Source organism: Eumetopias jubatus, unplaced genomic scaffold (assembly GCF_037043125.1).
Source record: "Eumetopias jubatus isolate StellerSeaLion01/CBP00866 unplaced genomic scaffold, mEumJub1_p1.0 scaffold_3, whole genome shotgun sequence".
Classification (NCBI taxonomy): Eukaryota; Metazoa; Chordata; class Mammalia; order Carnivora; family Otariidae; genus Eumetopias; species Eumetopias jubatus.
The window spans coordinates 33,127,214-33,154,228 of record NW_028274809.1 but is presented as its reverse complement, the minus strand read 5'-3'; the positions used below and the strand labels follow the sequence as shown (position 1 = coordinate 33,154,228).

Sequence of the window (27,015 nt, the reverse complement as noted above, 5' to 3'; positions counted from 1 at the left end):
TTTATTGGAAGAGGAATGTATTGCATGTTAAGTAATTATTTTTTTCAGGTTTTCAGAATAAAGGTTTCCTAACAATACAAATCTTGAACACATTGTTAATTTCTTACTTTTTTTTTCTCTCTCTCTCTCTATGGTAGGTGTTTCAGGGACAGTTGGATTGTTTGGCTATATCAACTATTCAGGCTTTGACAGCAGTAATGAACAAATCTCCAGCTGCTAAGGTGAAACATACATCTTTAAGCTCTAAAATGTTATTTTAGATGAACTAATTTTCACTGTATAATTCCCAAAGTAATGTATGAAAGTATGTATATAATACCTGTGATTTCACACCTGAAGTGAAATAGTTCACAAACTATCTCAGTGTAAGAATCATTTTGCTGATAATTTTAGAGCAAACACCTATGGGCACTACTTTGGGATTATATGATAGAACTGTAATTTTGTAGAGATTTATAGTATCAGTCAACAAAGGTAGCACTGGTGTTGAAATGATCATTTTATGTGATTCTATGGTTAGCGTGTTTAAAGAATTACATTTTATATCATAGTTTTTCTTCATTAATAAAATAATCACTCTTTGACTATTTGCTCAGTTTATGACTGCCTAGATTGTGAACATTTTCCACATGTGAACAGCCTTATCGGTTTGGGACTTGTTTTTCCAGTTGGCCGTGGAAATTCTCCTTTTTTGTTACTCTCAGGATTTTCTTTCCATCTCATTCACTACCACTGACTTTGTCCTGCTGTTCACTTATGCTGATTTTGTGCTAGTAATTTCCTCATTGAATAGTTTTAAGGATTAATGAGGTCATCTGTATAAAGTGGTAAGCATAGTGCCAGGCACATGATAAATGCTTAATGAATATCAGTATCTATCATCATCATCATTATTACTGTTAACCATTTTACCTTCTGTCTGCCACCTCTAATATAAATGGCAGACATGAGTGAATTATTCTTTGTTCCCTAAGCCATGCCTTCAGTAGTATTCCTTACTGTCTGTTGGTTTTTGTTAGGAGACTAACAATTGCTCTATAAATGTTGCTATATATAACTCATGGTTAGATGCCTACCAGATAGGCTTTTATAACTTTTACAGGCTGGCTTGGGAATCAAATCCCATTTATAATAGTTGCTATAAGAAAAAAATCATTTTAAGTTCTCAGTAACTGGTTTATGGGTATAATGGATTGGCTGTACTGTATTATGATATTCAGACCTGGAATGATTTTTAAGTCTTATTAAAATATAACTTTTTTATTATGTAATGCTTTGCATGGTTTAAAATTCAAAAGGTTATTTTAAAAATACCCTTTTTTGGGGCAGCTGGGTGGCTTAGTCAGTTAAGCATAAGACTCTTGATCTCAGCTCAGGCCTTGATTTCAGGGTTGTGAGATTGACCCCCCACGTCTGGCTCCATGCTCAGCACGGAGTCGGCTTGAGATTCTCTCTCTCCCTCTCCCTCTGCTCCTCTCCCTGCTCATGCTTTTAACTCTTTCTCTTTCTCTCTCTTTTTTTCTCTAAATAAATAAATAGAATCTCTGTTTTAAAAAAGCCCTTTAAAAAATGATTGGTATTCTTTTTTTTAAAGTTTTTATTTAAATTCCAGTTAGTTAGCATACAGCGTAATATTAGTTTCAGGTGTACAATATAGTGATTCAACAATTCCACACAATACTCAGTGCTCATCACAACAAGTACATTTCTTGGTCCCCATCACCTATTGAACCTACCTACCCACCCATCTTCCCTCTGGTAACCATTAGTTTGTTCTCTATAGTTAAGACTGTTTCTTGATTTGCCTCTCTCGCTCTCTCTCCCTTTTTTTTTTTTCTTTTTTTGCCCTTGGCCTGTTTGTTTTGTTTCTTAAATACCATATATGAGTGAACTCATACGGTATTTGTCTTCCTCTGCCTGACTTATTTCTCTTAGCATAATACTCTCTAGATCCATCTGTGTCATTGCAAATGACAAGATTTCATTCTTTTTTATGGCTAATATCCATCATATATATATTTATATATCTGTCTACACACACATATACACACTCTCTCACTATATCTTCTTTATCCATTCATCAGTTGATGGACACTTGGGCTGTTTCCATAATTTGGCCATTGTAGCTAATACTGCTATAAACATAGGGGTGCTGTATCCCTGTGAATTAATATTAAAAAATACCTTTTGAAAAAAGATTTTCTTCCTACCCTTGGCTCACAGTCAACTCTGGGGAGGAGTCCCCAGAGACAACCAGTTACTCATTTTGTTTGAATCTTTTGATTTTGTAGTAAGTGTATAAATTTATGCCTGATTTACTAGACCAATTTAGTATTACTAGCTTTTTTGGTTCTCTTTTTATTTTACTTTATGGTTTTGTGTGCCCACAAGTTCAAAAATACATATGACTTAGACCTTACTAAAATGAACTTGATGTTCCAGATAATTCAGTGCATTTAGATACAAAAAGCAGAGAGAAAACTCCCCATTTTTTTCTGGTCACTACTCAAAATTGCCAGAACTCTTTAGTCTTCTAGACTGACTCCTGTTACCCCTAAAGTCTCATTTTTCATTTTTGTTTTGACTTCATGTAATACTATATAATTACAAATTATATTACTTAATACTTATATATTAATATTACTTAATACTTATAATACTTAAATTACAAATCAAGTGAAGAAAGGAAGTAATTGTACTCTAATCTGAAATTAATATAGTAATTTTATAATACACAGTTATTGCTTATTTCATTATATTTTGGTAGATTATGGTCACATCATATTTCAGAAGGTATATGGAATTTATTTTAAGATGGAGAAGTGATCTAAGAAGCAAATATTGAACTCAGTCTTTTCAACATTAAGTTAATTAACTTAAATGGGTATTACCCAGCATTTTATTTTATTTATTTAAAGATTTTATTTATTTAATTGACAGAGACACACAGAGAGAGGGAACACAAGCAGGGGGAGTGGGAGAGGGAGAAGCAGGCTTCCCACAGAGAGGGGAATCCGATGCGGGGCTCGATCCCAGGACCCCGGGATCATGACCTGAGCTGAGGGCAGACGCCCTTTACTCAGCATTTTAAATATTCCATTAAATTCAGTCTTTGAAAATGTGCTTTGATGTATTTATTTTCCTTCCTCTAGGAAGTATTTAAAGAAAGAATTGGTTATACACATATGTTTGAGGTTTTAAAATCCCTGGGTCAGCCACCACTGGAACTACTTAAAGAACTTATGAATATGGTGAGTTTTTTAGCTTTATTAAACAAGTTCCATTATCTCCATGTCCAAGGTGGTTACTAAACTTTTGTCTTTATGTTGCTTTATAGGCTGTAGAGGGTGACCACACCTCAGTTGGGATTTTGGGCATTAGTAATGTCCACCCTCTCTTGCTTCTTATCCAGTGGCTTCCAGAGCTAGAATCCCATGATCTGCAAATCTTCATCTCTGATTGGCTGAAAAGAATTTGTTGTATTAATAGGCAGAGTCGAACTACTTGTGTCAATGCAAACATGGGACTTCACATCATCAAAACCCTTGATTCCCATTCTTCCCTCCATCGAACTTGTGCTGAGAACTTGATTGCACTTCATGGTTCCTTGGGGAGTCAGTCCGTGAGCTCAGAAGAAATACGTCGACTACTAAGATTGCTGAGAGTGGATGAATCTGAGTATATTCACCCTTATACCACTCCTGTGACTCGAGCAATTCTGACAATGGCCCGAAAACAAAGTCTAGAGAGCGCACTGCAGTATTTTAATTTGTCACATAGTATGGCAGGAATTTCTGTGCCTTCCATACAGAAGTGGCCAGGGTCTGCCTTTTCTTTCAATGCTTGGTTTTGCTTAGATCAGAATCAGTTGACTCTTGGCAATGCTAACAAAGGAGGAAAAAGAAAACAATTGTACAGGTACTGGTACAAGTTATGGAATATAAATGAATACTGTCATAACAGTATATGCTGTAATTCCCAAATAGAAAAAAGCTTTTCAACCACTAATTTTTAAATGCAGAACAGTTTATCTGAAGCCTCTTTATCCTTAGGGTGCACACAGTTTAATTGTAAGTGTTTTATTGCTTTCATGATACTGATTACGACTCACATATTTTGCTAGTTCTTAGGCTAGTTTGGAAAAAAAGTTCCTTCTTAAAAGTATTGTAAAAGTAGAGAAAAAGGAGTAACAAATTTTAAAATGAATGGTGATCTTTGTGTTCCATTGAAAATGCTGTATATTTATATGAAGGATCAGAAAACCTTTGTGTATGTACATCCAAACTTAGTTACTTCAGTAACTAATAATTTTTAATATGCCTTGTGATTTTTAAGACTTCTATTTATGCTTTCTGAATCCTCTTTGAAAGAATTTTGAAGATTTTAAAGTTTATCGTTTTACTGTTGTTTGATAATGGAATTCCACTCATATGGCTACCTTTTATAATTTACTAAACCAGTAAGCCCAAAAAAAGATTTAAGAATTATCTTTGAAGCAAGATTGGACTGACATGTGGCAATAGAATGTAAGCCACAGCATTATTGATAAAGATATTCATGATGACGTGGTTTTGTGTGTTTCAGCGATGATAAAGCTGAACAACTGATTTTGAAAGTTCTTATAATATATATTTTTGTTAGCTTCTTTACAGGAAGTGGCATGGGTTTCGAAGCTTTTATTACCCATTCAGGTATGTTGGTTGTGGCAGTGTGCACAAAAAGAGAATATGCTACAGTTATGCTTCCTGACCACAGTTTCTGTGATTCCCTCTGGGTAAGGTTTTAGGACATCACATTTAACTTTCTGGTTCTTTCCTTTAAAGACACACTTGGTGTATGTACATCAGGAGTTGTCTCCTTTTTGAGAGTCGATTAATTTTTACTTTAAAATTCTACGTATGTTGAAGTTTATAAGGAAGTTAATATCATTATCATCATGATTATAAATTCAGTAAGTTTTCTTCTAAAAAATTAAAAGGAAGTGTTATAATTTCTTTCAAGTTTTCTAAAATCAGATTTGATTTTGAAATTCAATTTAAAATGAGAACATAAATTATCAAAAACAATGCATTTCTGTTGCTTTTCTTGAAGTATAAATTGCTTCTCATTAGAAAAATTGATTGTAAAGAATACTCAAACTTGGAAAATGCAGAAAAGAGACTCTGTTACAATTACGTATAAAGTTTCTAGAACAGATGTAAATGCCTTTATAGTACTACAGGAAAAATTGTCATTCTCTTTAAGAACAAAATTTTAACCAGCATTTAAGTATGCTTAAACTCAATGTTCTACTATTAACACAAACTGGTTAAAAGTAATACTCTGAAAACATTGTCATTCCAAAGATTTAATGTAATTTTAGTCTTTAAATGTATGTCTTACTTTATTAGCACAACATAACCATTGTTCACATGCCTGGAAAAAGACCCTTTGGTCAGAGCCTTGTCTATATCTATGACAACGGACAGCAGAAGGTCTCTGCCCCTCTCAGATTTCCTGCCATGAATGAAGTAAGCACATCTAATGTATTCTTTTTTTATTTAAATTCAGTTAATTAACATATAATATATTATTGGTTTTAGAGGTAGAGTTCAGTGACTCATCAGTCTTATATAATACACTGCTCATTACATCACATGCCCTCCTTAATACCCATCACCCAGTTACCCCATCCCTCCACCCAACTGCCCTCCAGCTACCCTCAGTTTGTTTCCTGTGATTAAGAGTCTCTTATGGTTTGTCTCCTTCTCTGGTTTCATTTTGTTTTATTTTTTCCTCTCTTCCCCTATGATCCTCTGTTTTGTTTCTTAAATTCCACATATGAGTGAAATCATATGTTAATTGTCTTTCTCTGATTGACTATTTGCTTAGCATAATACCCTCTAGTTCCATCCATGTCGTTGCAGATGGCAGTATTGCATTTTTTTTATTTTATTTTTTTATGTTAGTCACCATACATCACCAGTTTTCAATGCAGTGATCCACGATGTCTAAGGAGTATTCCATTGTGTGTGTGTGTATATATATATATATATATATATATACCACATCTTCTTTATCCATTCATCTGTCAATGGACATCTGGGTTCTTTCCATAGTTTGACTATTGTGGACATTGCTGCTATAAACATTGGGGTGCAGGTGCCCCTTTGGATCGCTACATTTATATCTTTGGGGTAAATACCCAGTAGTGCAATTGCTGGGTCATAGGGTAGCTCTATTTTCAACTTTTTGAGGAACCTCCATACTGTTTTCCAGAGTGGCTGCACCAGCTTGCATTCCCACCAGCAGTGTAAGAGGGTTCCCCTTTCTCTGCATCTAACCTACTCTTTATGGGACCCATTGATTGAGAACTCTTGAAAATTTTCAGTTTAATGTAGAAGGTTCTGTTTATTTTAAATATGTGCCCATAAATTTTAAAGTGTTTTCTGTATTCTAAGATATAGTAAGTTAATATTTAATACTATTAGCCTATCATTGTTAGATGAAGTCAGACAACATGTAATAAAAACAACTTAAGGAAGAAACAAATGTAGTTAAAGGCTTAAGGGAAAAAAGAGTTCTAATAGGAAAGCCAAAGAAATTGAATAGAGCAAAGGATCATTTAATAAAGCCCTCCATGGGGTGCCTGGCTGGCTCAGTCGGAAGAGCATGGGACTCTTGATCTTGGGGTTGTGAGTTCAGTCCCCATGTTGGGTGTAAAGATTCCTTAAAAATAAAATCTAAATAAATAAATAAAGTCCACCAGGTATACAAAATACTTAGAGACTATTATGTTGGACTGTTTTCTATCCCACTGAATTTGAAATAATAATGAAGAAACTTCAAGCCTTTACATATTAAATTGTAGTCAGATACAGGGTGGAATTTATTTACTGAGATTCTTAAAGAACATTAGTGTAAAAGTTCTTTGAGAATTCTTAGATGCTTTTGAAAGAGCCTTTCTTGAAGATAATGAAATATATTATTTCCCAAGTTGTCCTAGGAGTCTAGTAATTTCTTGTTGATGTTCATCCTGATGCTCATTACAGGATTACCTGTAATTAGTAGTATTATACAAATGTATAGTTCTGTTTATACATTTTAAAGGGAGAAAACTAATAATTTCCTCTATTTTAGAATATAGTAAAATTGTTAAAGTTTTAAAAAATACTCATTAAAATGTGAGTTATAAAAGTAATGCATCTAAATCCCATAGGCCAAAAGTAACATCTATAATGACTTCTTATGTGTGCACACACATGCAAACATTATGATGCAATAAAATTAAAACTTTCAGTTTTTTTTCCATCTGTTTGTTTTCTTAATTTTATGTACTGTTTTATTTTCAATATCAAGATAGAGATGTAATAAAATTATGTTATTTGTTTCTTAATTTTTAGCCTTTTATTTCCTGCTGCATTGGTTCAGCTGGGCAAAGAACCACCACTCCTCCACCTTCCCAAATCCCAGATCCACCTTTTTCTTCCCCCATTACCCCTCATCGGACATCATTTGGTGGAATTTTGTCATCAGCCTCCTGGGGAGGAACACTTGAAAAATCAAAATTGATTACCAAATTGATATCAGCTGGAACCCAAGATAGTGAATGGGGATGCCCCACATCTCTGGAGGGTCAGTTAGGGTCTGTTATCATCTTCTTTGAAGCACTACAGCCTCCTCAAGTGAAGGCATTATATTTAGCAGGTGAGCATGTACAGTCATATTATTTAAACTTAAATAGTTTTTTTTTTGCCTACATATATTTTAAAGAATATATTTAATCTGAAGAGTGTATTTGTATTTGTAATGGAAGCTGAAAGGGAAGAAAAAGCCCACTACATTCCATGCCCCCCACACCTCCAACTTGATTGGCATATTACTGACATAAAACAGGTAAGTTTAAGAAGTACAATGTAATGATTTGATACACATGTATACGGCAAAATGATTACCACAATAAGGTTAGTTAGGACCTCTGTCCCTCACATAATTAGAGTGCTTTACATGTGTTGTGATAACATTTAAGATCTACTGTCTTATTAACTTTTTGGGATATAATATAGTACACCATACTTTATTTGGTAGGCATAAATAAAGCAAATTTTCAGGAAATTTTTCAAATATCATCCATAATAATGTCTGTATTAGTCTGTTAGGACTGCTGTAACACAATACCACAGACTTGGGTGGCTTATGTAGTATTTCCTCACAATTCTGGATGTTATAATTCCAGGATCAAGTTTCCTTCAGGCTTGGTTTCTGTTGATGACTCTTCCTGGCTTGTAGATGGCTACCTTCTCAGTATGTCCTCACATGGCGTACATCTTCCCTTGGTGTATGTGCAAAAAGAAAGATGTCTATTCCTCTTCTTATAAGGGACATCATTTAACCTTAGTTACCTCCTTAAAGACCTTATCTCCAAATATAATCAGTCATATAGTGGGTTAGAGCTTCAACATATGAGTTTGGGGGGACATAATTCAACATATAATATTGCCAGTACTTTTGACAGATTTTAATAAATTGTTGAAACAAAATATAAGCCTGTATTTATAAGAAATCATACGACTCATTCTAAGATCATGTGAGTCTTGTTCTAAAACTTGTCATTTTTATAATTTATATATTAATGTACGTGAAGAAATGAGGACAGAAGAATTAGGAGAACTTGGATAAGATTACAAGCAATTTTTGTTTTGGCTTTTTCCTTTTCTTTTGGCTGTGATTTTAAAGATACACACTGTTATTACTGGATCATAACTATTTTCAGAATTATATCTGTATTCTAGTAGGATGTTCAGGAGGTAAACCTCTAAGTATTCATATATATTAACTGCAGAAGAGCTATTATATGTAAAAATGTCTTTTTTAGGTTACATAGGAGTTTTGAGTTGAATGGGACTGCCTAGACTTTGAAAGTTTATATTAGAACCTTATCATTACTGTAAAACTCACCAAAGTATTTGAAAGTGATCTAAAATCTAAATAAATTCTAAGTTAATAATAAGTCATTTGGTGTCATTACAGCTTATATAGTTTGGATTTTATTTTCATAATTTTTCCAACTTCTGATTCTACTCTAACAAATAATAATTATTTGTCGTATAGTCTTCATAATGAATGTTTTGAATGGCTGCATAATATTTCATTGAATCTATATTGCATGACTTAGGTTGTTTATAATTTTTAATTTGATATAAACTTCAAATATTAAATAATATGAACTGTTGTACTTTTAATGTTTTTCCTTATTTGGATTGGTTTACTTATGATAAATCCCAGGATAAATATTCAAAGTGTTCGAATTTTTTTTGGCTCTCAGTACATGTTGCCTAATCAATTTCCAAAAGGTGTATACCAGTTCACAGTGCATACTAGTAAAACATAAGTATACTAGTTTCACCACAGCCTCATTAAGATGGAATGGTCAGTACTGTTTCCTCCATTTTTTTATTTAAGGTGGAACCTTGTTGTAATTTGTATTCTTTGATTTTTCAGGAAGTCCTGTTAATTTACTCTTCAGTTTCTGTGATACCTGTTCACATTATTGGCTGATTGTTTTGCCATTCTGTCTTATAAATTTAAATTTCATTAGATAAGCTAATAGGTAAATTTTGTTATATTTGATATTAGTTTTTTAATACCATATAAAATTTCCTTTCTGTAGTGGAGATCAAACCACTCCCCAGCTTTTCTAGGTTCTAGACGAACTGGAGGTGATGTAAAAATAAAACTCATGTTGGCTAGTATGTTTTTACTGTGTTGAGTAGTTTGAAACAACTTAATTTTAAATTTTATCTAATTACACAGAACCAAAGAGGCCATATATATTCAGTGATGTTTGTGTATATGTGTATAAATAATTTTCAGGTCCAAACTGTTTAAGCCCTTGGAAGTTTCAGGAGTCTGACATGGCTGAACTGCCTGGTAACATCCTTCTTCATTACACTGCAAAGGTGAGAGTAAATGCTTGGAGTGTATCTAGTTGTAACTATGCTGTGAACTAAAATTCCTTTTTTGTTCCTTTTGTCATTTCAATGGATAATTGAGAAAGACAGTCTTGAATTTCCATTAAAAAATTATTAATTTTCAAAAGAAGAGGAGAAGCAATAAAAATTAAGGTGTACTTCTCAACTAGGATTCAAATGTTAATCATTATGTCATCTCAGTAGGATGAGTGGGAATCGTTGTGGTGGGAATTTGTACTAATGAATTGACGTCAGTGAATGAAACTGTTTAAACTTACATTATCCTAAAAAAAAATAAAATAAAATAAACTTATATTATCCTACTTTTTTGGAAGGAGAGATTAAACAATTATGCTCAACATTTTTTTGTTTATTTTTTAAATGTATTGCAAGAAAACAAACCAAAAAAATTGAAATGTTTATTTCAGAAGGAGAAAAAAACTACTTACATGCATAGCATGCGTTGTCCTTTTTCCTTCAAAGACCAACCTAGCAAAAGTAATAAAGGTCAGCAAGGGCTGAGGGAAAGATCAAATGTAGAACTGGGAGGAAGAAAAGGAAAAATGGCATAAACAACATTAGCTGTCTTCATTATACTAAACATTGACCCAGAAGATGCTTTTTGTGAGATTATACACTGTAGAATTTTTGTTCTAGGTTAGCCAGCTAGTACATGGTCATAATTTATTACTTTGAATTCTTATTTGTGATATTTGACCTAATAAAATTTACCTATCATTTGTATTCCCCTTTTATTTTGATTAATTTCAAGCCTAGAGAGGTTGAAAGAACAGTAAACTGAAATCATGTATACTCTCCATCTGAATTCACCAATTATTAACATTTTGCCATTCCTGTTGACTTTGTCTCCAGTCTTTTGTGAAGGCAGATTGACATAGCTATCAGACACTTTACCCCTAAGTATTTCTATGTAATCATTAACCTACCTAGGAGAATTATCAATAACTTACATACTATATAACTCATTCAGATTTTCCCAGTTTTCCCAAAAATATTTTGTTTAGCCTTTTAAAGACTTAAATCTGGATCAAGGTTATGCCTTGCATTGGCAATAATGTCTCTTGGGCCTCCTGTTTTTTTAGTGTTTGCCTTTTGTAACACTGACTTTTTTCCAGAGTTATGTTTGTCTGCTGAACTAGACTTGAAGTTATTTTCTTTTTTTTTTAAAGATTTTATTTATTTATTTGAGAGAGAGAGAATGAGAGATAGAGAGCACGAGAGGGAAGAGGGTCAGAGGGAGAAGCAGACTCCCTGCCGAGCAGGGAGCCCGATGCGGGACTCGATCCCGGGACTCCAGGACCATGACCTGAGCCGAAGGCAGTTGCTTAACCAACTGAGCCACCCAGGCGCCCTGAAGTTATTTTCTTTGCAGGAACTATATCATATACTTATTTTCACTCTGTTATAAGTAGATAGGAAATAATTGAATTTAATCTCACTAATGTGTATTTGGTAATGTATTTGGTATCTCACATGTTCTAGACGTGATAGCTAATGGAGTCTTTCTGACATTATGGTTGTCATAGTCTCTTTTCAAATTTAAACTTGATAACATTAAGTTGAATTTTTACTATTGGAATTTCCAGCAGTAAAAATTCTGTAATAAGAAAATAGCTGGGGCACCTGGGTGGCTCACTTGTTAAGCATCTGCCTTTGGTTCAGGTCATGATCCCAGGGTGCTGGGATTGAGCCCCACATCTGGCTCCCTGCTCCGCGGGAAGCCTGCTTCTCCCACTCCCACTCCCCCTGCTTGTGTTAATTCTCTTGCTGTGTCTATCTCTGTCAAATAAATAAAACCAAAAAAAAAAAAATTAAAAAAAAGAAAATAGCTATTACTGTTTTTCTTTTTTTTTTTTTAAAGATTTTATTTATTTATTTGAGAGAGAGAGAGAGAGGAGTTCAGAGGGAGAAGCAGACTCCCTGCTGAGCAGGGAGCCCGATGTGGGACTTGATCCCAGGACTCCAGGATCATGACCTGAGCCGAAGGCAGTTGCTTAACCAACTGAGCCACCTAGGCGCCCCAGCTATTATTGTTTTTCTTCAAGAAACTCAATATGACAAATATATGTAATAAACCGTTTCTTGGAAGACTATTTCTTGAAAATGGTGATAATACCATGATATGAGGGTTCTGTGGTTAATAGAGTTTGGGGAAATGTATTCTGTACACCCATTTTGGAGATTGATGATACACTTGAAAAATCTTGTTCGAATCTTGTTAGAAACTAGTTTACTTTTGTTTTATCCTACTCTTTCATCAGTTATTTGAGCATAGAACATGTTCTGTTTTTTAATCTCACAAGTGCTAGTCTGGGAAAAGCTGCGCTAGAGGATTTTTTTGACAGTCAACAATTTTTCATTTTCATACTCATTTGTAGGAGGTGTTAAACCATTCATTGTTGATGATAATTTTTTGTGTCTTCTCCAAGCCAAGAATTGTCCTGAACTTTTGGGATATAAAGATGAATAAAGTGTCTGACTTTAAGAAGCTTGTAACTTAAAGTGAAGTAAATATATAAAAAAAATAAGTGCAATATAATTTTATGAGCATTTTTCTTTTTAGCTACCATTTATTATTTACACTATATTAAGCACTATGCTAAATGTTTTACATGTATTGTTTCACTTAACCCTTCTCAAAAACTCTAAGGGGTATATGGTATTGCCTGTGTCTTTTATAAGCTCTAGTTTTCTGAGGCTCAGTAAAGATAAGTAACTTGCCTAGCTTCATAATTCTAGTGAATGGTAGTGCTGGAGTTAGAACTCAGCCTATTTAATGCATATTCTTAACCACTATACAATGTTTCTGTGTCAGAATTATGTACAAAATACAGTGAGCAACAAAGGAGAGTGGTTGGTTCTTTCAGGAGGTTAGAAGACTGTGTTTTAAAAGGAAGAGTTGAGTAGGGATGTGCCAGGTGTAGCAAGCAGCATCTAAAAGGCACATACTGTAAAACTGGGATCTACATTTTTTGGGTTTAGGGCACTAAGCCAGCAGGAAGCGAAGATGGCAGGAAATTAAATTAGAGGGCACATGGAGGCCCGATGATAGCAAACCTCCCATGCCAGGCTAAGTAGGCAGTGGACAGGATTTTGAGGAGAAGAACAAAATATGATAAGGTTTGCATTTTAGAAAAAGGTCTCAAGTTGCACTATGAAAGTTGGATTGGAGGGATAGGAGATGGGAGGCAGCCATGCCATTAGGAGATATATTGTGTGAGGACAGGTCATAGATAAACAAGACCTAAACTAAGGTAGTAATGGGAGAAAGACATTTCTGTCTCTGAGACTAATACAGTTTTACATTGAGTTAAATGTAAACTCAGCTTACATTTGTTTTATTAAAGCATTTTTTTCTCAGTTGCCTTAAGAAGAAAGCAACTAATGCATCATTTGTGCTAAAATTTGTAGGGTTTTTGTTTTTTGTTTGTTTGTTTTTTTTTGGAATGGTGATTGGATTCAAGGATGCTTCATTATCTGCAAATTCACAGATTGTGAAGTTATATGCTTTATAATTCTTTATCAAAGTTAACAAGTTTGACAATTTCTAGAATGATGGACTAGACTCTGAGTATGAATATAACCAGAATTGTCAATAACATGAAAGAAAATAGTGTCTTATGCCTGTGATTGGATTTTTATATCGTATTTTTCTCTTTCGTGATTTCTATATCACATACACATATTTTGTTTGTATCAATGAAATTATGCCTAGCGAAATACTGATGGGAATAAAGCATTGAATTTTTTGAAGAGCCAAAAATCTGTTTGCATATATGAGTTTAAAACTTTTATTTTTAATTTTTTTAACTTCACAGAATTAATTTAATTGAAGTATAGTTGACACACAATGTCACATTAGTTTCAGGTGTACAACATAGTGATTTGACAAGTCTGTATGTTATGCTGTGCTCACAACTGTAACTACCATCTGTCACCATACATCATCACTGTTACAGTACCACTGACTATATCTCCTATGCTTTACCTTTTATCCCTGTGACATACTCATTCTACAACTGGAAGCCTATATGTTCCACTCCCCTTCACCCATTTTGCCCATGACCCCCTCCTCCCCTCCCCTCTGGCAACCGTCAGTTTGTTCTTAAAAGAGAAAAAATTTTAAACTGTGGTGATCGGTGAGTAAGTTGTTGCTATAACTCATCAGTCAGATGGCAAGCAGCAGTGACTTACTTTTGATGAGTGAGTGCTTTAGAATCTAGTCCCTCATTCTTTTAAGAGGCAATCAGAATAGTAATACTAAACTTCATATTGTAAGCATTTTATCATTGACTATAATATATACCCTTTTAAATTGTGGTGAAATGTTTCATATATAGTTAAAATTATGTTTTGTCCTCATTGTGCTTAGATGTTTGCTGTATTTTCCTTTTATTCTTAGGCCTGCAAAAATTCAATCTGTCTTGATTTATCTACTAATTGTTTGCATGGAAGATTAACAGGAAACAAAGTAGTGAACTGGGACATTAAGGTAAGTTAACGATGAGCAACATATTATGTAAGTTTACTGATCCTTTTAAAGAGTTTATCTTTTAAGCGCCACCAGATTGATCTGAGTAATAACTCCCAGTGAAAATTTTTGCAGGCAAGATACACAGTTTGAAGTATAAACAAATAAGTAGTTGAATGATTAATTTGCTTGAAACGTAGTTACCTTCTTAAACTCTGTCATGAATTTAACAGTTTCCTTAAGAAGAATATACTGCCTTTGTTCATTGCTTTACTTTTAAGGTATTTAATCCCTGGCAGATTTCAACCCCTCCTAACCTCTCAGGGACTTCATTGATTATCCTTTTTCTCCTGTATCACATACTTTTGTCTGTAGTCTCCTGTCTATTAGCTTTAAACACAGCTTTCTGTGAAGCTAAAGATGAGTGACTCTTCCTCTTCCCCACATCCCCCTCTAGCTTGTCTGCCTTCTTGATGTGCCTTGTATTTATGTGTCAGTTGGACATAATGTCTTTGGTTCTAAGAGACCTCTGCTTATTTTCCAAGATTGAGTTAACTGCTCTTGTCATGAGTACCTGTAACACTTTATCATTTCACTTACTGTGAATAGTAACTTGCTTGATAGTTTGCTTGCTTTGATTCTCTAGTAGTCCTTCAGAACTTCGAAAGGAGGTACTATGGCTTTTTTTCACTAGTGCCTCGTACAAGGATATGCAATAACATTGTTCACTGAATTATTAAATTAATAAAGGTTATTTAGATTAATATGAAAGTCAAGTTGGAGATACCCTAGTCCCTTGCAAGTTATCTTAAATAGAAATTATAGCTTAAGTAAAATTAAAAATACAAAAGATGGTTATAAGGCAACTTGCTGGTAAATCAGAACAATCCCTTTTATCTTTTTTTTTTTTTTTAAGATTTTATTTATACATTTTAGTGAGAGAGCACAAGCAGGAGGAGGGGGAGAGGGACAGGCAGATTCCCAGCAGGGAGCCCAATGTGGGGCTGGATCCCAGGAACCTGAGATCATGACCTGAGCCGAAGTCAGATACTTAACCAACTGAGCCACCCAGTTGGTACCTGGTACCCCTCTTTTTTTTGTTAAAGACTTACTTATTTGAGAGAGAGAGTGCACACACAAGCAGGGGGAGGGGCAGAGGGAGAAGGATAAAGAGAGAATCCTCAGACTCCCTGCTGAGTGGGGAACCCGACACTGGGCTGTCCCAGGATCCTGAGATCATGACCTGAACCGAAATCAAGAGTTGGACGCTCCACGGACTAAGCCAGCCAGGAGTCCCCAAAGTCCCTTTTACCTTGTAGTCAGTTAACACCAATCAAATATGGTTATTGTTTCAGTGGATCAGAGATCATTAGGATCTTGCCAGTGTAAAATGAATCTATCAATTCATGTTAGTCTCATGTTATTCATGTGGTATAAAGCATTTTTCTCTTTGAGATGAGACCACTTAATTTTACCTGTTAAAATAGTAAGATTTATGACATTTGTCCATTCATAAGTTAACTTCTGCTGTCACTTATAAGATTGGCTTTAAAGGTTAGTTGCATGTATTATATAGAAAGCTGTTTATTTGTGCTGTACATTATACTTGAAAATTAAAGTAGTTTTTGGGGCCTTGAGTTACAACTATGGGGAAATCAAATGGGAACAGAATTAGTAAGAATGTACATTGTATTCTTTTTCCTTCAGAAAATTATATTTTACTTTTTTTTGTTTTTGTTTTTTTAAGAGGTTTTTAAAACTAGTTTCAGAGGTAGAATTTAGTGATTCATCAGTTGCATATAACACCAAGTGCTCATTATATCAAGTACCCTCCTTAATGCCCATTACCCAATTAAACCTTCTCCCACCCGCCTCCCCTCCAGCAACCCTCAGTTTGTTTCCTAGAGTTCAGCATCTCTTACGTTCATTGTATTTTTACACTGCAACAAAATCAAACACAAAAACAGTTAAATGACAACTGAGAAAAAAATACTTGTCTTCCAAAAAGTTAATTTACTTGCTAATACCTTAAAAATCAGTATGAAAAACAGGCAAAAAGTATGAAGAGGGTTGTTTAATCAATGAAACTGAGTCTAGATGGTAGATCAGAACATGCTAGCAGTTAGTGATGGCTAACCGCGGGTAGTACCCAGTTGTCAGACACTAAGCACTCATTTATTAGCTTACTTAATCCTGGTACCAACTTTACAAAGTGGGAATTACTATTATCCTCATTTTACAGATGAAAAAATTGAGGCCAGAGAGATTAGTAACTTGTTAAAGAATATGGACTCTATTTTGTTAAGCTATGCAAAACAAAATAGTCACTTTGAACTTCGGTTGAAGCCACCCACTTCACCTTTTTTGTTAAGTGAAAGGAGAGGAGTCAGTCATATTTCTACCACCAAATGTATTTTTTTCTTAATTTATTTTGTTGTTCATTATACTTAATTGCCTTATGACAGTTGTTTCCTCATATCATTAGTGTTACATTATAAAGTTTACTTATGGGGTCAAATTTGGATTGCCTGTTTTTGGAATCCCTAAACTTTGGGAAACAAAGGTGCAGTAAAAATGGTCTGGCATAGTCTCAAATATTGATTATGGTGACCCCCGTGGCTACTCTTTAAAGCGTCTGCCCAAACAAGGCTTCCTTTAGCTTAGATTATCCTGTACGTTGCCCAAAAGTTTAGTAAACTGTAACCTCGTACATGGTTATGTGAATATTAAATGACAAAATTGTCCTTGTTTTCTAAGATTAAAAAATTGTAGTTTTCTGTTTTCAGGACATCATAAACTGCATAGGTGGATTAAATGTACTGTTTCCTCTGTTGGAACAAATCAGCCACTTTGGTGAAGGACACATTTCTGAAGGAATGAATGAAAGCACAGTTTCTGAATTAATAACGCCTGTAGAAGGAGATTGGGTCATATTGACCTCCACAAAGGCATCAGGTATTAAGATGAAATTAACACAAAATAGTCGTTGAGAAATTTGATAATTGAAGAGTAGATAAAAATGTCTTGCCACCATTAAGAAGAAACTTAACCATTTGTAGCTGAAGCAGCCCATCCCTAATTTTACTAATGTAATTCAAAAGTTCATAATGCCTTAGTCAAGAAAATTAGGAAGTTGGTTTTACTCTTGACTATCCTTAGTTTGTACTATTAGTGGAAATATGACAGAATTGCTAAATTTATGGTAGAGAAAATATTTGCATGTGTATGTAAGTATATGATATGCAGTCACTGCTTTCTCTGCAAGTGACCTTTGGAAGCAAATTGCTCAGATTTCTTCTTTGTTACAGTATGCATTATAACATAAAAAATGTGATGTAAAAGTGATTAATTATGATAATTAATGACATGTTCACAATTCCTCAGAGTCAAGATTAGAAAGAAATTTAATTGCAACATTTATCTTGATTGTGAAACACTTTATTCAAAGACACCCTATCAACCAGGACAATCTTATTCACTCTCATGGAGTTGCCACTCTTGGTGCCTTACTTCAGAAGGTGAGCTAGTTTAACATTTGTAGATGTGGCTAATGATTGTAATTAGCAGTTTGTCTTTAGGGTTTTTCTTCTTCCTAAGTAAATGTTTTTTTAAATAACGCTATTATGGTTTCAGTTATATTAGTGGATGTAATTTTATTTCACAAGCAGATTTTTATTTTTTTTAATTTTTATTTATTTTTTTTAAAGATTTTATTTATTTATTTGACAAGAGACACAGCGAGAGAGGGAACACAAGCAGGCGGAGTGGGAGAGAGAGAAGCAGGCTTCCTGAGCAGGGAGCCCGAGGCGGGGCTCGATCCCAGGACCCTGGGATCATGACCTGAGCAGAAGGCAGACGCTCAATGACTGAGCCACCCGGGCGCCCCTCACAAGCAGATTTTTAAAGCCTACTTTGGAATCACCTTTTTACAAGAATTACTCATCTTATATAATAGTATATAATCTTTAATATATAGGACTTTGTTAGTATTGGTATTTGGGATATTTGATTAAGAGTGTTTTAGGAATATGACATTAGGAAAATATGTTCTAGTGTACATTGGAAAATTAAAGTTTAAGTTGTTTATATTTTTGTAACTGAGATTCTCATATAGTGATGTTCTGAATTAATCACTTGAAATTAAATGTAGCTTAATGATAATTGAAATATACAGAACCCTTATCTGTTTGGATTTCAGGTGCCAAGCTCCTTGATGGATGTTAATGTACTGATGGCAATTCAGTTACTAATTGAACAGGTATCATTAGAGAAAAATATACAGCTCCTGCAGCAAATGTATCAGTATTTACTCTTTGACTTCCGTATTTGGAACCGTGGAGATTTTCCCTTTCGAATTGGTGAGAGCAGTCTGTTGGATCAAATTTTATATTTGTTTTAGAAATTTATAACTACCTGTGGGATTTTATTTTAGGTGTTTATTTAAGAGTGAACTTTGTATTTTAGGTCATATACAGTATCTTTCCACCATCATCAAAGACAGCAGGAGAGTTTTCCGAAAGAAGTATGGTGTGCAGTTTCTCCTAGATACACTTAGGATTTATTATGGGTATGATGTCCTTGCTCCTTCTTAGTTTGATATTGTTTTCTGCCTGCTGGTTGCTTGGGCTGTTTAGATTATTGATAAATTCTAATATCCTTTAACTTAAGAAAGACAAGAAAGTGTGGAGGTTAAGATGATGAACAGTGGATTGCATAGATTGGGTTTGAATCTTGTGTTTCATTAATTGTCTGGCTATAGGCAACTTAACTTTTCTGTGCTTAAATTTTCTTCTCTGTGACAAGGAGATAATAAACCTATGTTTATTTTGAGGATTAAACTAAATGCATTAATAACATGTAAGGCACTTAAAATTATGTCTGCCACTTACTGTTGTTTAAATATAAGCTGTTTTAACTATTTATATCTTTGTCATTGAAACCCAAGGTTTTCCTTAAAAGGAAAAAGAAAACAAAGATACCATGAATTCTGATAATTACATGGAAGCATCTTTTTTTTTAAACTATGAATTCTTTTGTACAAAAAGGCACTAAAATGTAAACATTTCATATTTCAATTCTTGTACTTTTACTTTCTCTTTCAGGAGTGATTGTAAATATAGTGAGCTGTCTCTAGATGACGTTCGAACAATAAGGACTTCTTTGTATGGACTAATTAAATATTTTCTGTGCAAAGGTGGAACTCATGAAGAGATACAGAGTATTATGGGTTACATAGCTGCTATCAATGAAGAAGAACAGGTATTATGCCCAAGAAAAGTCTGTTTTTTCTTTTTCACACTTAAGTTGCTATCTCATCTCCTTTTAAAATTACACATATATTAAACATATTTTTTAATTTTTTTTAAAGATTTTATTTATTCATTTGAGAGAGAGAATGAGAGAGAGAGAAAGAGCACATGAGAGGGGGGAGGGTCAGAGGGAGAAGCAGACTCCCTGCTGAGCAGGGAGCCTGATACGGGACTCGATCCTGGGACTCCAGGATCATGACCTGAGCCGAAGGCAGTCGCTTAACCAACTGAGCCACCCAGGCGCCCCACATATATTAAACATATTTTAACAGTAAAATGTTTATTATGTGAAATACAGTATTATGCAGTTAAAGAAGTAAATTTTAATCTCCTAACTGAAAGTTTAATAAAATAGACGGCAATACAATAAAATATTTTAGTTAGCTAGAAAGTAGTATCTGGAAATAATTGTTCTGACAGTTCTGAAGCCTGTTTTCATAGACTACATCATGTATATTTACCTATCATCAAAGGTACTGGGCAGATTTCTAACATGAATTTTAACATAGGTTCATAAAAATTTTTCATAAAGAGTAAATTATATTTCTATTTTTAGATACTTTTACATACATTTTTCATTTATACCTCAGAGCTACTCTTTAAGACAATGGTTCTCAGTGTATGGTTCCTGACCAGATTTACCTGGGAACTTGTTATAAATGCATACTTACTGAACTAAGCCTTCCAGGTGATTATGGTGCATGATAAAATTTGAGAACCACTGATGTAAACTATACAGACCAGGAATTGATCTTCCCACTTGCACGTTTGGAGTACATATTCAGATAGATTAGGTGACTTAAAAAGTCAGAGCGCTGACAGACCTGGGGATAGAACCCAGGTGTATTTACTGCTATTTCTGTGCTCTTTCTGTACACCACTCTCAACACCAAACTTTAGTGTCCTTAATTTACGTTGATTCAAATATTTTAGCTCTTTGATGAAGTATTCTTTGTGTACTTAGATATTACATGACTTCATAATTGATATTACATAGATGAGTTAAGCTATTTCCCCGTAAGGTTAGACTACTTCAGAAGCTTCTTTTTATCTAGAGTAACCAGTAACCATCTTATTTCATGATAGCTGTGTTGTCACCCACTGTGATTCATTGCCAGTGATATTTTCTTGGTCAATTCAGTCAACGAGGTATTTATTGAAAGCTTACTGTATACATAGAGTAATACTAGATATTATAGGTATGTTACAATGAATGAATTAGCATTCTCTTAGCCTAACAGAGGCAAGGGTGGATTAGAGAGGTTTATAAATAATTATGAAACAAACAAAAAAAGACTATGATAATAGCTATAAGAGAGAAACAAAGTCCTATGAGGTTTTCATAGGAGAGTATTGCATGTTGAGGAGACCAGGAAAGGCTTTATGGAAGACATGGCTTTTTATGTGGCTAAAGCAATATAGGTATGGCTCAGTAGGTGAATATGCATATTGAGAGGATATACAAAAAGAAATAATCTAAAAGCATAATGGTGGTAAGAGGCAGGGCTATTTCAGAAGACATCAGACCATTCAGTTAAGCTCTAAAACATGAGTGTATATAGGATTTAGTTTAAGTAACTGTTAGTGGTTTATCACTTTATTTGTGCTTCCATATATGAGTGTGATTGTTTGTTTTGTGTTGTTTAATTTTAAAAGCTCTTCGGAATTTTGGATATGCTCTTCAGTCTCCTCTGTACCAGCCCCACTAGAGGTCAGCTTTTCTTACTGCTGTTTGAACCAGGAAATGCTGACATACTTTATGCCTTGCTCTTAAATCAGAAGTACTCTGACAGACTAAGAGAAATAGTTTTTAAGGTACAAACATTTCTTAAGCATCTTTATATTTGGGGACATTTGTGAGTATATGATTTTATTTGTAAATATCCATTTTATGAATGTAAATTCTTTTTTCATATCTACTCTAATTTTAAATTGTTGTAGGGGTACCTGGCTGACTCAGTAGGATAAGTGTCCAACCCTTGATCTCAGTTCAGGTCTCAATCTCAGGGTCATGGGTTCAAGCCCTGTGTTGGGCTCCATGTTGGGCATGAAGCCTACATTAAAAATTAATTGATTAATTAATTAATTAATTCTTCAGTCTGTTTTGATATATATTTTTCATGTTTTGAACATTTAAAAACTAATCATATTGTAATCTGATCAGTTTAGTGGAAAATCCACCTTCTTATATCATCCTCAGTATAAAACCTCTCATTTCCCTTTTTTGCCTTTTTTTAAAAAACATTTTTTTAATTTGAGTATAATTGATACACAAGTGTACAACATAGTGATTCTACAAGTTTATACATTATGCTATGCTCACCGCAAGTGTAGCAACCATCTGTCACTATACAATGTTATTACAATATCACTGACTACCTTTTATTCTCTGTGCTCTTACCTTTTACTCCTGTGATTTACTCATTTCATAACTAGAAGCCTGTACCTCCCATTCCCTTTCACTAATTTTATGTCATCTTTCTTTTGACTTAACTGTGGGTCTGTGTGGCAGGTCAGACATTTTAGCAGTTAATTATAATCACTAACCTTATGTAGTACCCAGTATTTGTCAGGCAGTAAACATTCTTCATATATTAGCTAACTTAGTCCTTTCAAAAACTTTATGAAGTGAATATTATTAGTCCCATTTTACAGATAAAGAATCTGAGGCCAGGAGGTTAGTAACTTGCCAAAGGATAATGAATATATTGTTGAGCTATCCAAAGTAGTCACTTTGAGCTTCACCCACTTCACCTTTTTGTTTAAAAAAAAAAAAAAAGTTAGTCATATTTCTACTTATTCATTATGTCTGATGCGCCTGTGACATTTGTTTCCTCTTATATCATTAGTGTTACATCATAATGTCTACATGTGGGGTCAAGTTTGGATTGCCTATGTTTGGAATCCCTAAACTTTGGGAAACAAAGGTGCAATAAAAATGATCTGGCATAGTCTCTCCTGAGTATTAATTATGATGACACCTGAGGCTGCTCTTTAAAGTATCTGCCCAAACAAATGTTCCTGTATGGAGATTAAATGTTAATTTCTCCAAATTGTGGATTGTTCATCATATTATTCTGCCAAAATTACCCTTTCCATAGGGTTTCAGTATGTCACTTTTAAAACGATCTCACTTCAAAAAGTATGGGATTACTAATTCATTCTCCCATTTTGGCATATGGATGTGCTTCACAAAATGTTTCCTTGTTCTTGAAAAATATTTTGATAACTGTTACATAAATGTTACATAAATTACTAGATTGATCTTGAAGTATCTTTTTCTCTTTCATAACATACTTTTGTTTTTCATGAAGGCTATAGGGCTTGTTTCTATCTAAGCCTTAGCCATTAAAAAGGAAGTTTTAAGTTATTTCTTTGATCTGCAAGAAATATATGTAAACTACAGTTTTAAACATATTATTTAAACAAATGCATTTTAGTTCAATTTCTTCTTAAATCTATTTTTTAATGAGAGTATAATACGGAGTATTCCTCTCTGTTACTTCTGGGTTTGTTTGTTACACTTAAGGAATAAAATGATGCTCCAAAATTATGCTTGTACAGTAACATTATATTCAATATTAACTTAAGTGACAGAATGTTCTTAGTTCTCTGTATTGAGAAGTATATATTACTGCTGTGACCAGGTTATGGAACAAATGTTGAAATGCACAAATGTTTATGAACGAAGTAAACAACGTATTCGGCTCCGAGAAGTTGGCTATTCAGGATTGGGACTTCTTCTTAATGAAGCACCCATTAATACCTCTCTCATTAAAAGCCTCATCAATCAGATTATAAATACAGGTATGACTAAGGCTGATAATACTGATATATTTAAGAAATGGTCTTCATAGTAGCATAATTCTATTTGATGGTTCTCAGTTTTTTTTCTAAAGGGTTGTTTTCCCTTTTCTTCCTCAGGTTTTTAAATTACCTATTATTTGATTCAGCAGGGCTTTTTTTGGGTACTATTTTTTACTTACCTTTTTTGTTTTTGTCTCCCCAGGGCATAGCATAGTGCCTTAATTGGTAGGCCTTCAGTAATTGTTTATTGATTGATCAGTAAATAATTGAGTCCTCTGTAATAAGAAAAGGATGCTAGAGAAAATACACACAAAACATTCTTTTTCTTTGGGGAGCTTAAATCCTTAATTTCAGATATTCTTTCAGATAATCTTCTTAGTTTCTCATTTTTTTTTTAATAAAACTTTTTTAGTACTTACTACAAACTAGTGTTTATGTCAGATGCTAAGGGTTCAAAAGGTATAAAATAAGGTTCTTTGTTTAAATGGTTTATCTTCTCATTGATAAGGACATAACATATAAGATATGTACATAAAAAGATGAATAATACAAGAACAAAACAGTATGGATAGTGTGTTCAGGCAACCAAAAGAAAAGAGCAGTTATTTAGGGCTTACTCAGGAGGCTGTCAAATATTCTAAATCTATTTTCTTTGTAAAATTTAAACATATCTATAATTCTTATTTTATTTTTTTAAAGATTTATTTATTTTAGAGTGCACGAATGGGGGGAGGGGCAAGGAGAGGGAGAGTGAATCCTCAAGCAGGCTCCCTGACACAGGGCTTGATCCCAGGACCCTGAGATAGTGACCTGAGTTAAATTAGCTGGTTAATCAGCTGAGCCACCCAGGAGCCCCTCTATAATCCTTATTTTAAATGAGACAGTTATGTCAGCATTTATATAACTATTACCCACAGTTCATTCTTTGAGAAAGAACTTGAAAAAGGAGAAGATAGCTGGAAACATCACAGTTCTTGATTTCAAACTACACTATAAAGTTATAGTAATCAAAACATGGTACTAGCATAAAAACACATATAGACCAGTGGAACAGAATTGAAAGCCTAGAAATAAAACCATATATATTTGGTCACCTAATATTTGACAAGGGACCCAAGAATACTCAGTTGGGGAAAAATAGTATATTCAATTAATGGTATTGGGAAAACTGGATATTCATATGCAAAAGAATGAAAATAGACCCTTATCTTATACCACTCACAAAAATTAACTTGAAATGAATTAAAGATTTAAATGTAAGCCCTGACCCATGTAACTCCTAGAAGAAAACATGAGGGAAAGTCCTTGACATCTGTCTTGGCAATGACACTAAAAGCACAAGTGGTAAAAGCAAAAATAAAGAAGTGGGACTTTATCAAACTAAAAAGCTTCTGCACAGCAAGAAAAACCATCAACAAAATGAAAAGGCAGTATACAGGGTGGGAGAAAATAGTTGTGAACCAAATATCTGAGAGGGGGTTAATATCTAAAATATATAAGGAAATCATACAACACAGTAGCAAAAAAATCCAATTAAAAAATGAGCAAGGTACTAGACACATCACTGGGAGCAAGAAAACAAAAGCAAAAATGAACTTTTGGGACCTCATCAAGATAAAAGCTTCTGCATAGCAAAGGAAACAATCAACAGAACTAAAAGGCAGCCTATGGAATGGTAGAACATATTTGCAAATGATGAGGGTTAGTATCCAAAATCTGTAAGGAACTTACTAAACACCCAAAAAACAAATAATCCAGTTAAGAAATGGGCAGAAGACATGAATAGGCATTTCTCCAGAGAAGACATACAGATGGCTAACAGACCGATAAAAAGGTGCTCAACATCACTTATCAGGGAAATACAAATCAAAACCATGATGAGATACCACCTCACACCAGTCAGAATAGCTAAAATTAACAACACAGGAAACAATAGGTGTCGGCAAGGATGCAGAGAAACAGGAACCCTCTTGCATTGTTGGTGGGAATGCAAACGGGTGCAGCCACTCTGGAAAACAGTATGGAGGTTCCTCAAAAAGTTAAAAATAGAACCACCCTACAATCCAGCAATTGCACTACTAGGTATTTACCTAAAGGGTACTAAAATACTGATTCAGAAGGATATGTGCACCCTGATGTTTATAGCAGCATTATCAACAATAGCCAAACCATAAAAAGAGCCGAAATGCCCAACAACTGATGAATGGATAAAGAAGTGTGTGTGTGTGTGTGTGTGTGTGTGTGTGTGTGTGTGTACACACACACAAAATGGAATACTATTCAACCATCAAAAAGTGAAATTTTGCTGTTTGCAATGACGTGGTTGGAGCTAGAGTGTATTATGCTAAGTGAAATAAGTCAGTCAGAGAAAGACAAATACCATATGATTTCACTCATATGTGGAATTTTAAGAAACAAAACGGATGAACAGGAGGGAGGAAGAAAAGAGACGGGGAAACAAATCATGAGAGGCTCTTAGCTTAGAAAACAAACTGAGGGTTGACGGAGGGAGGTGGGTGGGGGATGGGATAGATGGGTGATGGGTATTAAAGAGGGCACTTGTTATGATGAGCACTGGGTGTTACATGTAAATGATGAACCACTGAACTCTACTCCTGGAACCAGTGTTGAACTGTATGTCAGCTAACTAGAATTAAAAAAAAATGAGCTAAGGGCCTGAATAGACATTTTTGCAAAGACATACAAAAAACCAGTAGGTAGATGACAAGATGCTCCACATCTCTAATCATAAGGGAAATGTAAATCAAAACCAGAAGGAGATAGCACGTCACCTGTTAAGATCGCTATTACCAAAAAGACAAAGGATAACAAGTGCTGTTGAAGATACGGAGAAAGGGAAACCCTTGTGCCATGTTGCTGGGAATGTAAATTAGTGTGGCCACTGTGGAAAACAGTATGGAGGTTCCTCCAAAAATTAAAAATAGAACTATCATATAATCCAACAATCCATCTTCTAGTTATATATCCAAAGACAATGAAATCACTATCTTGAAGAGTTACCTGCATCCCCATGTTCATTGCAGGATCATTTATAACAGCCAAGACCTAGAAACAACCTAAATGTCTGCTGATGGATGAGTGCATAAAGTAAGTGTTTGTGTGTGTACACACAGACACACACACACGTATATAGAATATTATTCAGGGGCACCTGGGTGGCTCAGTCGATTAAGCATTTGCCTTTGGCTCAGGTCATGATCCTGGCCTCCTGGGATCGAGCCCCACATCGGGCTCCCTGCTTGGCTGGAAGTCTGCTTTTCTCTCTCCCTCTGCCGCCCCTCCCCATGCTTGTGCGTGCTCTCTCTCAAATAAATAAAATCTTAAAAAAAAAATATTATTCAACCATTTGTAACAGAAGAACCTGCAGGGCATTATGCTGCTAAGTGAAATAAGTCAGAGAAGGACAAATACTATATGGTCTCACTTATAGGTGAAA

At 34.4% G+C, this 27,015-nt stretch overlaps 1 protein-coding gene across 1 annotated transcript in view; it reads left to right on the top strand.

Annotated features, from left to right (window-relative positions):
• Positions 1–27,015, top strand: part of NBEAL1 (neurobeachin like 1) — a 184,638-nt gene that overhangs the window by 60,128 nt on the left and 97,495 nt on the right. Inside the window, exons 11-25 of the mRNA XM_088021587.1 lie at positions 138–221; positions 3,153–3,251; positions 3,338–3,918; positions 4,642–4,774; positions 5,391–5,510; positions 7,383–7,686; positions 9,853–9,938; positions 14,374–14,463; positions 17,229–17,397; positions 17,827–17,960; positions 18,641–18,800; positions 18,907–19,009; positions 19,545–19,701; positions 21,408–21,566; positions 23,399–23,558. Of these exons, the coding sequence (XP_087877713.1) occupies positions 138–221; positions 3,153–3,251; positions 3,338–3,918; positions 4,642–4,774; positions 5,391–5,510; positions 7,383–7,686; positions 9,853–9,938; positions 14,374–14,463; positions 17,229–17,397; positions 17,827–17,960; positions 18,641–18,800; positions 18,907–19,009; positions 19,545–19,701; positions 21,408–21,566; positions 23,399–23,558 (2,539 nt within the window). The remainder of the gene's footprint in view (positions 1–137; positions 222–3,152; positions 3,252–3,337; positions 3,919–4,641; positions 4,775–5,390; positions 5,511–7,382; positions 7,687–9,852; positions 9,939–14,373; positions 14,464–17,228; positions 17,398–17,826; positions 17,961–18,640; positions 18,801–18,906; positions 19,010–19,544; positions 19,702–21,407; positions 21,567–23,398; positions 23,559–27,015) is intronic.